The 17,553-nt window shown below is 41.8% G+C and overlaps 1 protein-coding gene across 2 annotated transcripts in view; it reads left to right on the plus strand.

The window, feature by feature from the left end:
• The window catches only part of PLCE1 (phospholipase C epsilon 1), a 380,365-nt gene that overhangs the window by 316,988 nt on the left and 45,824 nt on the right, over positions 1-17,553 (plus strand). For both annotated transcript variants that reach the window (XM_005225543.5, NM_001205852.2), the window contains 5 exon segments: positions 22-83; positions 786-951; positions 4,392-4,499; positions 5,612-5,728; positions 9,448-9,606. In XM_005225543.5, the coding sequence (XP_005225600.2) occupies positions 22-83; positions 786-951; positions 4,392-4,499; positions 5,612-5,728; positions 9,448-9,606 (612 nt within the window).

A 17,553-nucleotide genomic window follows, 5' to 3' on the forward strand; every position in this document is an offset into this window, starting at 1 on the left:
CTCCTTTTGTATCCCTTGCAGAAGTTCGAGCCTAGCGTTAGTATGTGTCATCAAGGCCTAATGTCATTTGAAGGATTTGCAAGGTAACTTTTAAAATATTTTTGCCCATCATTTAAGCATGTATATTTTTCAAATAGACTCAGATACAGAGAACAAACTAGCTGTTACTAGTGGAGAGAGGGCTTGGGAGAAGGACAAGATAGGGGAAGGGGGCCTTCCCCAGTGGTCCAGGGGTTGAGACCACATTGCCAATTCAGGGGGCAGAGGTTCAATCCCTGCTGGGGGAATCTTAGTTCTGCCATGTGGTACAGCCAAAACATAAAATAATTCTTTTTAAAAGATAGGGGAAGGGGACTAAAAGATACATATGATAAATACAAGGATTAATGTACAGCACAGGAAATATAGCCAATGTTTTATAATAGCTTTATGGAGTACAAGCTATAAAAATACTGAATCGCTATGTTGTATACCTGAAACTGGGCTCCCCAGGTGGTGCTAGTGGTATGGAATCTGCCTACCAATGCAGGAGATGTAAGAGACATGGCTTCAATCCCTGGGTTGGGAAGATCCCCTGGAGGAGGACCCACTCTAGTATTCTTGCCTGGAGAATCCCATGGACAGACAAGCCTGGCAGGCTACAGTCCATGGGGTCGCACAGAATTGGACACGACTAAAGCAACTTAGCATGCATACCTGAAACTAATATATTTTAAGTCAACTATACTTCAGAAAAGAGAGTATATAGTTTTCCTATACATGTCTGACAAAATTGTTTCCCCTAGGTTTCTAATGGATAAAGATAATTTTGCCTCGAAAAATGATGAGTCACAGGAGAACGTTAAAGAAATGCAGCTGCCCCTCTCCTACTATTACATTGAATCTTCACACAATACCTACCTCACGGGCCATCAGCTCAAAGGAGAATCCTCAGTAGAACTCTACAGCCAGGTACCGAGAATTTCACTGGGAATGTGGTTTTCATTAACCTTATTTACGTAACCCCCTGTCACAGAAAGTTGAGCCCAGCCTCCTTTGATGAGTTTATATGCTGTTAATTGTGAAATGTGAGGAAACATGATGTGTGGGAAACTGGTGATATATACGGCTGTTTTCTGTCCTCTTTTTCTTTCCGTTCCCCTCCCCCCATCTATACTTAACCTTTATTCTAGGCAAAAATAAATAAATAAATAAGTAGTAGTTTGAGACTCATAGCTTTTAGATCTTGGTTAGTCTGACCTACCCCTACTAAAATTAGATTTTCCCATGAGAAAACTATCTAATCGCTTGCCTAGATGCTAAATAAATCAATATATTGTAGTGGGAAAGCATAGTAGAAAATGCAACTGTCTATGAAGTTATTCCCAGAATATTGTTTGTTTTGTTTTGCAATTTGTTAGAAAATTAATTCATCATTAGGACAACCAACTTACACACACACACACAAAATCTACAAAGTGTAGGCACTATCCTTACACACTTAAATTGATGGGAATGTCCTCAAAAACTCAGAAGGGTCTCTGGACTAGAAAAAGCACATCCTTTTCACCTAAACATCCAGCTGTCAATTATCTGTATGACTGGTGCTTCTGTTGTGTTTTCTGCAACACCTTTGTCTATGCTGCCTGTTTTCTGAACTCTCACAAGATGAGTTAAGTGTGGGAGGATCTAGCTAGGTCCTGTGTGTGTGTGTGTGTGTGTGTGTCCATGTCTGTGTGTTGGGGGAAGGGGTCCAAGTGTAAAAATTTTAACTGTATTTTATACATAAACGCAGCACACTTGTGCTTCCTTTATTCTTCAGATTCGTCTAGATATTTCTCAAAGCATGGGTTAAACTTCTGTCCCAAAGCTTATCGGGTATGGAGTATGTCTTTTAAACTCTAAAATTTAAGGTGATTTTATTATGAAATGAAGATGTGTTCTTAGAGTCACGATTTTCAAAATAAGTGTCTGTCAAGGGACCTCAGCTGCTGACACAGAAGGTCAGCATTAGAGGGTCCCATGCCCTGCTCCCACTGCAGCTGAAGATTTGCTCTTGTATGTGCTTTCTATATTGGCCCTCTGTTAGCGCTGAGAATTCCAAGGTTAAAAGAAGTTTCAAATCTATTGAAATAAGGGAAAGAAATGAAATGTGTGTGTGTGTGTATGTGTGTGTGTGTGTGTGTGTGTGTGTGTATTCCAGGAAAATAAACAGGGACTGGGGTCCTAGCTTTAATTCCTACTATACTTACCTATTTGACATCAGGAAGGTTTTCTTTTTAAATTTTTTTTTTCAGGGACTTTTTCAGGGACATTTTCTTTTTAAACTCCTTAACATTACACCCCAAGCCTTTGAATAAAGCACAGAAACTCCTAAAATAGATTCACAGATGTGATTAAACCTTAAATGTGAGGCTCCCTTTTATTTCATTTCTTACCACTCTGCTGTCCCTCAACTCCTCCAATTACCTCCTAACATTCGTTACTTATGGGGTCATTGAGAAGTGAGAGAAAGCCCTGTTCTCACCTGGAATTTCCAGCCCTGGTTCTCCTCTTCTAGTGGTATGTGGAAACTTTAATGCAGACCTTTAACCTTTTCATGCTGAAAACCCATCTGGTCTGCTCCCGGTCGGTGAACGCTCTTCCCAGTGTGGCTCACTACAGAGAGCCTCACGTCCCAGCTGCCATGTTACACAACAGTTTCGGCCCAAAGCAGCACACCCCTAGATACTCTAATGCTGACAAATGCTGGGGGCTTTGGGATTCTTTACCACAGAATCAGTTGCCTGTGGGATGAGAGGTCGCCTAGGAAAACTGGGTTCTCAATGGTGGGCAATGGGAAGAATCTAGCAAGTGTCTCATATAAAAGCATTAAGGTGGATTCAACTATCTAAGTTATGTTGTAGCAACTGTAGTCGGAGAAGGCAGTGGCATCCCACTCCAGTACTCTTGCCTGGAGAATGCCGTGGATGGAGGAGCCTGGAGGGCTGCAGTCCATGGGGTCGCTGAGGGTCAGACACGACTGAGCAACTTCACTTTCACTTTTCACTTTCATGCATTGGAGAAGGAAATGGCAACCCACTCCAGTGTTCTTGCCTGGAGAATCCCAGGGACGGGGGAGCCTGGTGGGCTGCCGTCTATGGGGTCACACAGAGTCGGACACGACTGAAGTGACTTAGCAGCAGCAGCAGCAACTGTAGTGGCCACTAGCCCCCAGTTACTGGATTGCTGTTACATGGAAATAGGTATGTGGATTCTTAAATCAGAGAGTTGGCTCATTCACAGATACATATGCCTCTTAGCTTGGTTGACCCTTTTGAATATCACCATCTTTAAGATGTTCCACACATAGAGTCTATGGAAGAAGTTGATCCAAGCTAACATTACAGAGATGCCACCCAAACACATGGGTCAGGACCTCTGCTTCCAGCTTTAGATCCAGGAAAGCAAATAGGTATCATCTCATCTAATTCATTGGTCATGTTTCCTGGAGTTCTTTGCTGAGGTGGTCATGAGATAATGCATCAGAGCTTTGGGGGCAAGTGTGTTATGATTGATTACTGATGACTGCTATGGGTATGGAAAAGGGGAGCTTATGGATTTATTTGCCATCTCTGCTGTGGATGCTGTTCTAGGATTAGACAGCAAACAAATTCCTGATAACTCCTTGCTTCTACCCTTCTTACATGCTACATGTTCACAGCAAAGGTATGAGTTTGGGGCCTAAGTAGAGGAGCTTTGGGATTCCCAGGTGGCATAGTGGTAAGGAACCTGTCTGCCAATACAGGAGACGTGAGACTCGGGTACAGTCCCTGGGTCAGGAAGATCATCCCCTGGAGGAGGGCTTGGCAACACTCCAGCATTCTTGCCTGGAGAATCCCGTAGACAGAGGAACCTGGCAGGCAACAGTCCACAGGGTCACAAAGAGTCAGACACGACTGAAGCAACTTAGCACCACACGCAGAGGAAGTTTTATCCTGATTAGATTCATATAAATATTTCAGTTCATTAAAGAATCAGTGTCCTCATTTCCTCATCAGCACCTGTGTCACCTCCTCTGACGTCTGCCCAGATAGAGCTCTAGCCTGGCTTTTTTGTTTCAGGATATACCATATGTAGGTCCCTTGGACCAAAGTTGATGGGAAAATGATCAAATGTTATTGCTATCAAATTTTACCTTCCACTAGTATTCAGCTCTGGTCAGCACTCTTTCCACCTTAATCTGTCCTATCCCTTCCCCACCTGTGATAAATTGTGGCCTTTGGCCAACATGCAATGTTTCTTTTCAATCTTAGGCCCTTCTGTTTTAGCCTGGAGCGTGAACACTGATATGTGGAAGCCTGTGCTGGGTTTAATTTGAGGCTTTATCTCCATTTGCTCATCTGGGGTGGATTCACTCATTGATCCCACAGGTCCTCCTGCAAGGCTGTAGGAGTGTAGAGTTGGACTGCTGGGACGGAGATGATGGAATGCCCATCATTTATCATGGACACACCCTGACAACCAAGATCCCCTTCAAGGTAATGCTTCATAACTTTCTTTAGATCAGATCACAGAGAGTCATTATCTTCATTCGTCATTTAAATAAGTGACTCTTCCAAATTATACCTTAGGTTGGGGGTTCTTATCCTGGGGCTTAAGACTTCTCCAAATTGTGGGGGTCTGCACATGCTCATTTTTCTGGGAGTTGATCTAAAACTCTCCTTAGATTCCCATTCAACCAAAGTTTAGTAACCATTACCTTAAATTAGTTATCATGTAATAATGTTATTGCAATTTTTGTATCATAAAATGATATATAAAAGGCAGGAGTTGTTCCTTGCTGTAAGAATTAAAGATCATTTTTCCTGGTGTTCTGCTGACAAAGGCCAACATCATGTGTCTGGGGAGGATGAAATAACATTCTAAAGTAATGAGAAATGATTCCACCTCGGGAGATTGGTCGCCCAGGAAGACTGGTCTCACTGTATTATGATGTCAGTTTCTAGGCAGTTTATTTGTTCATTGTTCAATTATAAACCTCAATCAGAGGGTCTTTGGCTGTGGCATCATTTTGTTTTTTCTGAACTCTAACTGGACTGAGAAGGAATATTACTATTTCTGTCTTACATATGAAGATAATGGCTAAAATATATTTTCTCTTCAACTCATTTTCCTATTCAGCCTTCTTTAAACGTTCTGTGCCTTGTGCTGAGGAAAAGAGGGATTGATAACTGTTTATGTACATACATAAATACAGGTGATATATGTCTTATTGCCCCAAGTAGATTTGATTGTAAACTCCTTGAAAGCAGGAAAATATCTTATGCATCATTATTTTTGATACTGTAACTAAAACAATGTATCTTACCTATAATATACTCGTATATATATATTGATTTGTTAAATTGACAATACTGACAACTGTTCCTCATAGTATGTGAACAATACTTAATATGAATAGTTTAATGTCTTTATAGAAAATAACCTATTGTATTGATTAACTTGAAAATATATTTAAAAAGATAGAAACCCCTTTGGCCAGAGTCTTCTGCATACACCAAGTTAGATGCTTTCTGTGGCTATTAGTATCTTGCTTCCTGACACCCTGGGCAGATATCTGAGCTCTGATGAGACTTTTCGGCCCTCACAGGAAGTGGTTGAAGCCATCGATCGCAGTGCCTTCATCAACTCTGACCTACCCATCATCATATCGATTGAGAACCACTGCTCATTGCCTCAGCAACGAAAAATGGCAGAAATTTTCAAGGTAAGGTATTAGCTAAGTGACAGGACTGTGGCTTGGTCTTTGTCTTGTTTGACTATTGTTGAGCTTAATTTGGGGCCACCGTGGACCACACCACAGCTGGGCCTCAGCTGTAAAACATGTATAGTTAGATCCCTGAGACCTGAGAAATGGGGATGCCCCTGTGAGCTTGGGGCTCTCTCTTGAGTGGTTCATCTTTTCAGCTAGTGATTGAAGCATTCTTCTGTGGTCTGGCAATTTCTAGAAATCCTTCAGAGGTAAAAGAAGACCAACTCTCCAACACTTTTGGAATCACAAATCAGGGGTGCCAGGATGTCATCTGTCAGTTATATATAGAAAAGCTGAAAATATTTAAGGGCAAAGAAGTCAAATCTTCTTGTGTCCCAACTTCAGATACAGAGATCCATGTTGGCAAAGAGGTTAGACTGGCCACAACAATTGCTGTTAGCACCCAGCTGTTCCTTATGCAAAGAAACTATAATACAAACAGATTTAAAGGCAGATACTCCAGTATACTTCCCCCTTCTTCCACTGGTAGAGGGATTTATGGGAATATGGCTCTCAGTGGTAGGGAGGGGCATGGAGAGAAGAAAATGTTCCCAAATACAAAACTAATGCCAACAAAACTAATTAGCCTTTCATATTGCCTTTTCTTTGGCATCATTTAGAATGATGGTCTCTAAACTTTTTTTTTAAAATAATGTTATTTATTTATTTTGTGTGCCAGGTTTTCTCCAGTCACAGCAAGTGGGGTCTATTCTCCAGTTGCAGTGCATGGGCTTCTCATTGTGGTGGCTTTGCTTTTTGCAGAACACAGGCTCTAGGGCACAAGGGCATCAGTAGGTTAGGCCTGTGGGCTCAATAGTTTTGGCTCCTGGGCTCTAGAGTGTGACTCAGTAACTGTGGCACATGGGCTTAGTTTCTCTGAGGCATGTGGGGTCTTCCAAACCCAGGAAGCAAACTCACAGCTACATTGCAGGTGGATTCTTTACCACTGAGCCATCAGAGAAGCCCTCTAAACTTTTTTGATTGCATACTTCTATCAGTAAAACACACCATGTATTCCTATTGTGTATATTGACTTATTCATAAATTATATACATATCCTACTTATTAACATAACATAACAGGGACTTCCCTGGTGGCTCAGACGGTAAAACATCTGTCTACAATGTGGGAGACTCGGGTTCAATCCCTGGGTTGGAAAGATCCCCTGGAGAAGGAAATGGCAATCCACTCCAGTACTATTGCCTGGAAAATCCTATGGACAGAGGAGCCTGGTAGGCTACAGTCCATGGGGTTGCAAAGAGTAGGATACAACTAAGCGACTTCACTTCACTTTACTTATTAATATATTTCATATATATTAATTAAAACATGCAAAAATAAAATATAAAAGAGGGTAACAGAAAGGATGAAAGTAAAGAATAGCATTTTAATGCTATTATTCATTTATGATACAAAAACCTTTTGCTATCATAAAAAAATTAGGACTATTTATTTATTATCTAAATTTTTAGTGGGAACAATGTGATTGAATACACCTCATTATTTTTGAACTTTTGTGATTGCTGACTTGCATGTCTGGTTTTAAGCTTAGTTTATTATTTCAGTATTTGTCTTTAATAGCTATCAGATCAGATCAGATCAGTCGCTCAGTCGTGTCCGACTCTTTGTGACCCCATGAATCACAGCATACCAGGCCTCCCTGTCCATCACCAACTCCCAGAGTTCCCTGAGACTCACGTCCATCGAGTCAGTGATGCCATCCAGCCATCTCATCCTCTGTCGTCCCCTTCTCTTGCCCCCGATCCCTCCCAGCATAGTAGCTGATGAAGATGCCTTACAAAGATACCTGTACACAGATGGAAAAGGGTTATCATTAACTGCACTTGTTAAATCACGGTACTCATTTCTCAATTCCATTAATGAGGCAAAGGTTCTTGTTGGAATTTGGCTAGAGAGTTTGTATGTAAAGGTCTTGCCTTTATATACTTTTATATTTTGGGGCTTCCCTGGTGGCTCAGATAGTAAAGAATCTGCCTGCAATGCAGGAGATGAGAGTTCAATCCCTGGGTCAGGAAGATCCCCTGGAGAAGGGAATTGTGACCCACTCCAGTATTCTTTCCTGGAGAAGTCCATGGACAGAGGAGCCTGGCAGGCTACAGTCCATGGGGTTGCAAAAAGTCAGACACAACTGAGCAACTAACACTTTCACTTTTATATTTTTAACAGATGAGTTCAAACTCCACTAAAATCCTTCCTTTAGAAGATTTTGTAACCATTAGAAAGTCTGTTTCCAAGTTTTCTGACTGTGCATACATGAGTGTTTATGTTAAAATACATTGTTTCCTACAACAAAATCACATCACAATAGAAATATCTTTAGACAGCTGTCTTTACTCTTTCCAGAACACAAATTTTATCTAAAAAGCAACTGCTTTCTCAATCAGTGTTAAAATGTTACACTTACCATATAGGAACAGACTAATAGTGATTTTATAATTGTCATCATTTGGTAACAAAGTGCAGCACAGAAAAAGTCAGAAATTTTAGGATACTTTTCTTTTTTTAAAGAAAATTGCATAACTTAGAATACTTCTTTGACTAAGTGGGCTTCACTGGTGGCTCAGACGGTAAAGAGTCTGCCTGGAGACCCAGGTTTGATCCCTGGGTCAGGAATATCCCCTGGAGAAGGAAATGACAACCCACTCCAGTATCCTTGCCTGGAAAATTCCATGGACGGAGCCTGGCCGGCTACAGTCCATGGGGTCACAAAGAGTCAGACCCGACTGAGCGACTTCACTTTCTTTGACTAAGTGCATTTTCCTCATATAAAGTGTGAGCTTCTGTATGTTGTAAAGGATTTTCATAATCACTTTTCATCTAGTTACAAAATATTTTAAAGAAAAATCTTTTTGCGAAATTAACCACAGTGGTCACCATGGCACCCAAACTGTGATCATCTCAATAAGCTGGTACCAAACGAAGATGTGAGGGACATACCTTTGGTCCGTCTGCGTCAGTGGAGAGCCCTCACCAGTCCTGCAGGCACCTTTATAAACAGCCCCTGACATGGACTGAAGGCCCCATTTTCAGTCTGTACGTTAAGCACTAACAATCTTCCATTTTTGTTCTGTTTTCATTAAAAAAGAAAAAAAAGACAACTAGAAATAGAAACTGCCATATTTTCTACCCTCACCCCAGGGGGTCATCCTGTGCCTTCCCCTACACCCACCTCCTTGGGGGACACAAATGTCCCTTTGGAGACCAGTGCTCAGGAAACCTTTGTGAGAATGGCGTCTGCGGCTCTTTATACCAAATGGTGACAATTTCTCCCTGTTATTTTTCATTTTGTCCCAACTTCGCACCTTCTTCAAGGTTTATCTCCTGTGCCCACTTCTGGAACAGTCCATATTCTACAGACCACGTCCTCTGACTGAATCTCTTTTTCTTCTTTTGTACATCAGACCCCAGAGTATCTTCCTAAACAGTTAGAGCTGCCCTCTGGAGAGTGGCCTCAAGCCCTCTTCGTGGTTTCTAACTACCTCCCTTCTTTCTGCTAAGAAGCTATGCAGAGGGTGGGGACACACGGATACAACTTCTTTCCTAGCTCCTCTTCCTGGGATTTTTAGAAGAATCCCACTGGGCTGAAATATCTAGCCAAGTGACTCAAGTATAGACAAAAGTCACTGATGATGTGCTTTCCTTTATTGTTTCAGACTGTGTTTGGAGAAAAACTGGTGGCTAAATTCTTATTTGAGAGTGATTTCTCAGATGATCCTATGCTCCCCTCACCTGACCAACTCAGAAGGAAAGTGCTTCTCAAAAATAAGAAATTAAAAGCCCATCAGACACCGGTGGATATCTTAAAGCAAAAGGTACGCTCTTGTTAAAGAGATTACAGGGATGCTGCGTGCCCAGAACAAAGAAATTGATGTCATTCTAAACTTTCAGCCAGGTAACCGGTTTTTGTAGATTCCCTTTCCTTGAATGATATATTTGAGTTTTGGCTTTTGTTTTAATAGACTGATAAATACTCTCTTCCCACTCACATAAAATTTTATTTTGAAAAATTGATATAGAATGCACCTCATTGTTTAATTTATTTTGGGCAGAATAATGTATGACCTTTATCTCTGGATCTGGGCTTCACAATTCTCAACCCCTCAGTGGTCACTGGAGTCCTCTTTAGAAAGAGTCCCTGCCCCTGTAGAGCTCTTGAACATGGGGTTGTGACCCCTGAGGTCAGTAGTAGACCCCCAGTGGCAGCAGCTCTGTGGTCCTAGCCCTGTGGAAGCTGGCACAGTGCATCACTGTGGTATGTGGACCCCAAGGCACTTCTGTATCGGCCTCACTCATGCCATCTATACTCAGAGCACCCCAAACTTGCCTGCATAGCAGGCCCTCCGCCCAAGGATCTGTGAAAAATTTCAGGTCCAGGACTGGTGAGTCCATATACCAGGTTGGACGTACTCATTGCACAAAATGACAGCTGCCAAAACTATTTGCCCTATTTAGGAGGGCACTTTTGGCCCTGAAACACCACTTTTGAAACTTACCACAGCCAAGAGTTGCTGCATAAACCTCCTGCAGCCCCCAACAGGAGGAGAATAGTATTTATTTTGTATAAATATATAATAGACAACATAAATTATATACAAATATAACATACAAAAACCATACTTGTCAAATAAATCAGCCCAGTCAGACTTACATTTGATCCAAAAAGGTCTGGCTTTATTTTTTTATTCATATAAACATTATATTATCATCCCTCTGATGCACATCTCACTTCTGAATTTTAATTCCAAGGTAGATGGATAGACAGACAGAGGAAAGGAAGGGAAGAGGAAAAGATAGGTAGATAGATAGATGATAGATAGATAGACACAGATAGATGATAGACAAGACATAAAACCTTGAATGTGTTTACTGCCTGGATGAAATAAGACGCCCCCTTCTTTCATTTCTTAAGACTCTCTCAGGAGCTCTGCATCCTCAAATGTTCTTTTTACTGCCTGGAATGGTTTTTCACCTCATCTCCTGTATCACTGCAAGATTGTTGCTTGATCAGTGGGAGTTCTGCTTGTTTTTTGTAAAGCGAGAAGAACAATCATGAAGAGTAAGTGGGAAGGGAAAATTAGCCAACCACAAGCGTGTTCTCAGGCAGGCCTGTTTTTAGGTAGATATATTCCTAAGTATTTTATTCTTTCCGTTGCAATGGTGAATGGAATTGTTTCCTTAATTTCTCTTTCAGTTTTCTCATTATTAGTGTATAGGAATGCAAGGGATTTCTGTGTGTTGATTTTATATCCTGCAACTTTACTATAATCATTGATTAGTTCTAGTAATTTTCTGGTGGAGTCTTTAGGGTTTTCTATGTAGAGGATCATGTCATCTGCAAATAGTGAGAGTTTTACTTCTTCTTTTCCAATTTGGATTCCTTTTATTTCCTTTTCTGCTCTGATTGCTGTGGCCAAAACTTCCAAAACTATGTTGAATAGTAATGGTGAAAGTGGGCACCCTTGTCTTGTTCCTGACTTTAGAGGAAATGCTTTCAATTTTTCACCATTGAAGATAATGTTTGCTGTGGGTTTGTCATATATAGCTTTTATTATGTTGAGGTATGTTCCTTCTATTTCTGCTTTCTGGAGAGTTCTTATAAAAGAGTACCCAAACATGTTGAAATTGGTTTCTTTTAAAGATCCAAACCTGCGTGTTCCTAGAAGTCTTCATGTGCCTTGCAGGCACACATTGCCCAATTTGACCCTCATGCACAGCTCTGGGCCAAGAGTTGCAAAAGCAGCCACCTTCAGGGGCCAACCAGGAAACATAAACATAAGAGCCAGCTGGATATATAACAGTTGGGAAGTGGCGAGGAGGGCAAGGGAGTGCACATGGCTTCATGAATGAGCAACCCTAATTAAAAATTCTTAAAACATTGCATCAGCCAAACAAGTCTGGTCTGGAGGTGAAGTCAGCGCTAAGTGCCACCAGTTTGAGACCTCTACTAGGTCTGCCTTTGTCCAGATCTGCACTCCCCAAAGCTGCTGCATTTACTGGGGTTCCAGAAGCCATGAGACCTATACTGCTGCTGCTGCTGCTGCTAAGTCGCTTCAGTCGTGTCCGACTCTGTGCGACCCCAGAGACGGCAGCCCACCAGGCTCCCCCGTCCCTGGGATTCTCCAGGCAAGAACACTGGAGTGGGTTGCCATTTCCTTCTCCAGTGCATGAAAGTGAAAAGGGAAAGTGAAGTCACTCAGTCGTGTCTGACTCCTAGCGACCCCATGGACTGCAGCCCACCAGGCTCCTCCATCCATGGGATTTTCCAGGCAAGAGTACTGGAGTGGAGTGCCATTGCCTTCTCCTGAGACCTATACAGATGGGCTTTATTTTGAAGCCGTTGACTAAAATGTTAGCATGTGTATGCCTATGCCCGGCCCTGCCTAAATTCTGCAGCAGAAACTGACTCCCCAACATAAAAGGCACTTTTTCTTTGGCAGCGCTGTTCCTCCACTCTGCTTTCTTTATCCAGAAACTGCTGCCCACATCTCAGTGCCAAGCAGATGCAGCTGCCCTCTGCTCTATGGTCTTCAAGACGTAGTTGGATGTTCTTGTAGCTGCTGCCTTTCCTGTTCTTTGCACATTTGCAGTGACTTATACAGTGTCCATTCCACTAATGAATAGATTGTGTTGTTGCAAAAGTCTTCTGTATGTGGAGCCCGAATCTTCCTTCCTGTTCCTCCTACTCTTTGGCACAACTTTCCTCTGCAGCTGCACAGACTAATTGCACATCCTAAAAGCCAGCATGTGTCTTCTCACCAGCTTTTCTCTTCTCCAAGCTAAACGTTCCTGTTGTGTCAACAGTGCCTCACAGGATATGACTCTTCCATTAAGACTATTTTGATATTCTTACATTTGTGGATATGCTTGAATTTGTCCATCTTAAAACATGATTTCCAGAACTAAGTCCATGCTCAGGGTCTGTCAACTCATGAACAGTATAAGCATCACATCTCTTAATCTGAACTTTATACTTCAGTTAATACAACCTCAGACTGTTCTCGCTGTTTAAATTCTTTAACACCTATCAGGCCCATGTTGAGTTTGTGGAAAACAAACAGTTCAGTTGTTTTCATAGGACTAAACTTATGTCTAGTCTCCCCATATTTCCAGGTTTACAATTAATGTTAACCTTCCGCATAGCAGGAGACTCACATTTATCACTATTAAATTTGCTCTTCTTGGTTTGAGTACGTTATTACAGCATATAAGGTTCCCTGTGGGTTTTAACATTAGTCATCCAATGTATTTATTAGCAGTTTTCCAAACTGTGCCTTCACCCAGATTGCCCTTGAGCCAGATGGCCCAGTGGAGAGCCCTGTGGCCCTTCTTGCAGGACCTCCCTGGAGTTTAGGTGATTATCCCTCCTATCTGGTTCTCTGTTCTCTGAAACCCACATTTCTGCAGAATCTGGTTCAACCTCTTTCTTTATAGAATAGAAATTGAGGTCTAGCCATCTATGGGACTTTCTCCAAGCCTCCCAGCTCGAAGTGGCAGAGGCAGGATTCTGATTCAGGTCTTTAGGAAATACCTTGTCAAAGGCAGTCCAGAAGTCAGGATACACTGATAAGAACCACTGGGGCAGGGACTTCCCTGGTGGTCTAGTTGCTAAGACTCTGCACTCCCAGTGCGGGAGGATTGAGTAGTTCGATCTCCGGTAAGGGAACTAGATCCCATATGCCACAAGTAAAGATGCTGCGTGCTGCAGCTAAGACCCAACGCAGTCAAATAAAGAAAGAAAGCATCACTGGGGCACTTTCAAAGACACAGAGGCTTGGGTCCCAAATCTGCCTAACTAAATCAGAATTGCCATAAGGAAGTCCTGGTAGTCTGTTTACTTAAAAATAATTTTTACCATCCTGAAAGTTGGGAAATGCTGCTAATCAGTTATTTCCCACAAAGTGAGTTACCTTACCCAAAAGGTCTAAACAGGTTACTGTATGGGAGATTCGTTCTTAGTAAACTTGTTCTACTTCTTTCTAGTCGCCTCTTTATTTTCTGTGTTCTCACAACCAAATAATCCATTCTGAGACTTTGTCACATATCACCTTGACATTTCCTACCATTTGACTTCCACAACTTACTTCTTCCTCCTTTTGGAAAAAATGGGACAATGTAATCCCATTATCACTGTTTTAAGCACAGTTCCAGACCCCCGTGATTTTCCAGGGAGTTCCCTGGTGGCTCAGATGGAAAAGAACCTGCCTGCAATGCAGGAGACCCAGTTCAGTCCCTGGGTTGGGAAGATGCCCTGGAGAAGGGAATGGCTACCCATTCCAGTATTCTTGCCTGGAGAATTCCATGGACAGAGGAGCCTAGCAAGCTACAGTCCATGGGGTTGCAAAGAGCTGGGCATGACTGAGTGACTAACATGTTGACAGTCATATTGTCAAGGCCTTTCAGTTGCCTGACAGGCTGTGGGTCCAGACCTGGTGATCTGAGTTCACATGGGGCTAAGTGATGCATGCCTAGAGCTCCAGTGTGCTCAGAACCATTCCTAACTTAGAGCATCTGAGTGCTTTCTATTCAAAGAACTCACCCTCAGCAAGGATCGACTGACTCACAGCTGGATTTCTGAACCCTTGGTCTGAACTCCAACCTGCTAGATTCAGACAGTTCACTCTCAGCGCCTGGTGCTGTGCTGGGGGCTGGAGGAACCAAGCCAGTGAGACATGGCTCCTGCCTGGGCCCGTCTGAGCCACAGTCTTCACCTGATCCCTACCTCTGACTCTCTGACCTATAACTGAATTGCTTTTATCAAGGGCTGAGATCCTGTTCTTCTGTCCTAAAATGAGTAGGATATTGCAAAAAATAAGGAAGTCAGCTCTTGACTGTTATTGGCCCACCCATCCCATACTTCCTGCACTGGGGGAAGTACCTGCAAGTTGATGGGACCTTGACACTCCGCTTTCTGATACCTGGCGGCGAAACTTTGAATGGCAGCTCTCCCTTCCTGGTTCTCCCAACTTTCTGCCCGGGGCGGGGGTGGGGGGGTGGGCGCTTCCCAGCTCTTGGCATTGCCAGTCATGATACTTGGCTCCACCCTGCATGTTTACTGTTTGGAGGCTATTTGCTTATTCAGGACAGATAGACTTGCTTCTGTGGCTCACTTGTGCCTGGAGCATATTTCCCAAAGTTTGAAAGAACACTAATCCTATGAGACACTCTGGAAAAAAAAAAAGATTCCCAGTTAAATAAGCGTGGGAAATACTGCACTGGAGATCTTTGAAGAACCGTGATGCCCTTTAGCATATTTAATGAAGGCTCTGAGAAACTCCGTAGTAGGAATGTGTTTTAGTTTCTGTAAGATGTTGTTTTTAAACGTCCATTGTGTTGTGTGGTTACTGTAATTGTCATTTTTTTTATATAACAGCTGTAAGTGTTCCATAAAAATTTTGAGCTTAGGCCATGTTCAGTTATCTGGAGTGGACTGCATTGTAAAAGATTTATCTGTATATCGACATAGCCTAAATCCTATCTTCCTTATGTATACATTTTATTATAAATACAATATAATCACATTTCAGGAAGCTTAAGGAAGAATTATTGTAAAATACACTTAATTCCGAAGCCAAACACAACCTGTATCACAGGGATTCTCAACCTTAACAGTATCTATGGATAGAATTCAGGAGGCCCATGAAGTTAGGTGAAAAATTCATTTTTTTCTTTTTTGGCCACACCACGCAGCTTGCAGGATCTTATTAATAGTTCCCCAACCAGGGATCGAACCCATGCTCCTTGCAGTAGAAGCACAGAGTCCTAATCACTTGGGCCTCCAGAGAATTCCTGAAAAAAACAAAAATTACATCTTAATTTTCACTAACCTGTAGCTAAAATTTAGCCTTTCCTCTGATTATAAATATAAGAAACACACTAGAATAAACTTGACAAAGTATGTCTTTGTCAGCAATAGAAATCACAGGTTTTCCATGTTAAATCAGAGTTGCTGCCATTATCTCCAAGAATTATTTATGCTCATCACTATTTTACAAGCATTACATGACCTACCATTATATATTTTTCACTGTGTTAATAAAGAAGCATATATTCCTATAGCACTGATTTGTCTTTTTAACATTTGATAACTATAGTCAACATTCCTTTTTTCCTTTGTAATCTTATATATTTTATTCTATGCATTTAAAATATTCTGAGAAGGGATCTTGTCTCACCAGACTGCCCAAGGGATCTGTGCCTGCTGTATTAACATTTAAAATCTAGCCTTTTATGCATGACATTTTATATAATTATAATCATTATATAGAGACATAAAGGTATTCAGTCAGTTCAGTTCAGTCGCTCAGTCGTGTCCAACTCTTCGAGATTCCGTGAATCACAGCACGCCAGGCCTCCCTGTCCATCACCAACTCACAGAGTTCACTCAGACTCACGTCCATCGAGTCAGTGATGCCATCCAGCTATCTCATCCTCTGTCGTCCCCTTCTCCTCCTGCCCCCAATCCCTCCCAGCATCAGAGTCTTTTCCAATGAGTCAACTCTTCGCATGAGGTGGCCAAAGTACTGGAGTTTCAGCTTTAGCATCATTCCTTCCAAAGAAATCCCAGGGCTGATCTCCTTTAGAATGGACTGGTTGGATCTCCTTGCAGTCCAAGGGACTCCCAAGAATCTTCTCCAACACCACAGTTCAAAAGCATCAATTCTTCGGCACTCAGCCTTCTTCACAGCCCAACTCTCACATCCACACATGACCACAGGAAAACCATAGCCTTGACTAGACGGGCCTTTGTTGGCAATGTAATGTCTCTGCTTTTGAATATGCTATCTAGGTTGGTCATAACTTTCCTTCCAAGGAGTAAGCATCTTTTAATTTCATGGCTGCGGTCACCATCCACAGTGATTTTGGAGCCCAAAAAATAAAGTCTGACACTGTTTCCTCTGTTTGCCCATCCATTTCCCATGAAGTGATGGGACCGGATGCCACGATCTTCATTTTCTGAATGTTGAGCTTTAAGCCAACTTTTTCACTCTCCTCTTTCACTTTTAGTTCCTCTATTGTTGAACTTTTAGACTGTTTCCTGTTTTTAATTCACGCAAATAACTTTGTCTGTACTTTGGACTATTTCCTTATGCTAGGCTCCCAGATTTATATTTATTCTTATATCCTGCATTATTCCCTCACAGTAATTCTACTCAAATGTAGAGGCATATGACCTTCCTGTGTGCTAACACATCAAGTTTCCAGAAGCTTCTAAGCCTATTTTGTTAATCTGACTGATGGTTCAGATAAAAACTTTTTTGAAATGTTGATAAAACTTTATTTGTTGAAAAAACTTTATATTGTTCAAGGAATTTTATTTAAATCGACTATTCTTTTTTCCCATCCATAGGAATTCTAACATTTCTCTCAATGTCAAAGACCTTTAGATAGTATTTTAAGAAGTGGGGAGCAGTTTTTTAGCAGAGATTTTCTTTTTCAAAATGGGTGGGCTAACTTACTTCCTCATCATTCAGGATTGATGGTTCTCTGAAGCACCCAGGTTTCTCCTGGGAAGGAGGAAAGTAGTCCTAGGGGACCTGGATTCCAATTCCTTGTGATAGTTTTCTAAAAGTTCCTGGATTCCTCCTGCAAAGATGATAACATCTGCCTAAGTATTGATGTTGTATTTTAAGTGAATGTAGAGTTTTGGGTTTTTTTTCCCCCCAGATAATCAAAATAGGTTAAGCCACTTTTTAGGACTATGTAAGCATTGGGTAGTCCTTTTGAAAACCATTAATGAAAGTTTAGGAGCTGGGTATCTG

The sequence above is a fragment of the Bos taurus genome, chromosome 26 (assembly GCF_002263795.3).
Source record: "Bos taurus isolate L1 Dominette 01449 registration number 42190680 breed Hereford chromosome 26, ARS-UCD2.0, whole genome shotgun sequence".
Lineage (NCBI taxonomy): Eukaryota > Metazoa > Chordata > Mammalia > Artiodactyla > Bovidae > Bos > Bos taurus.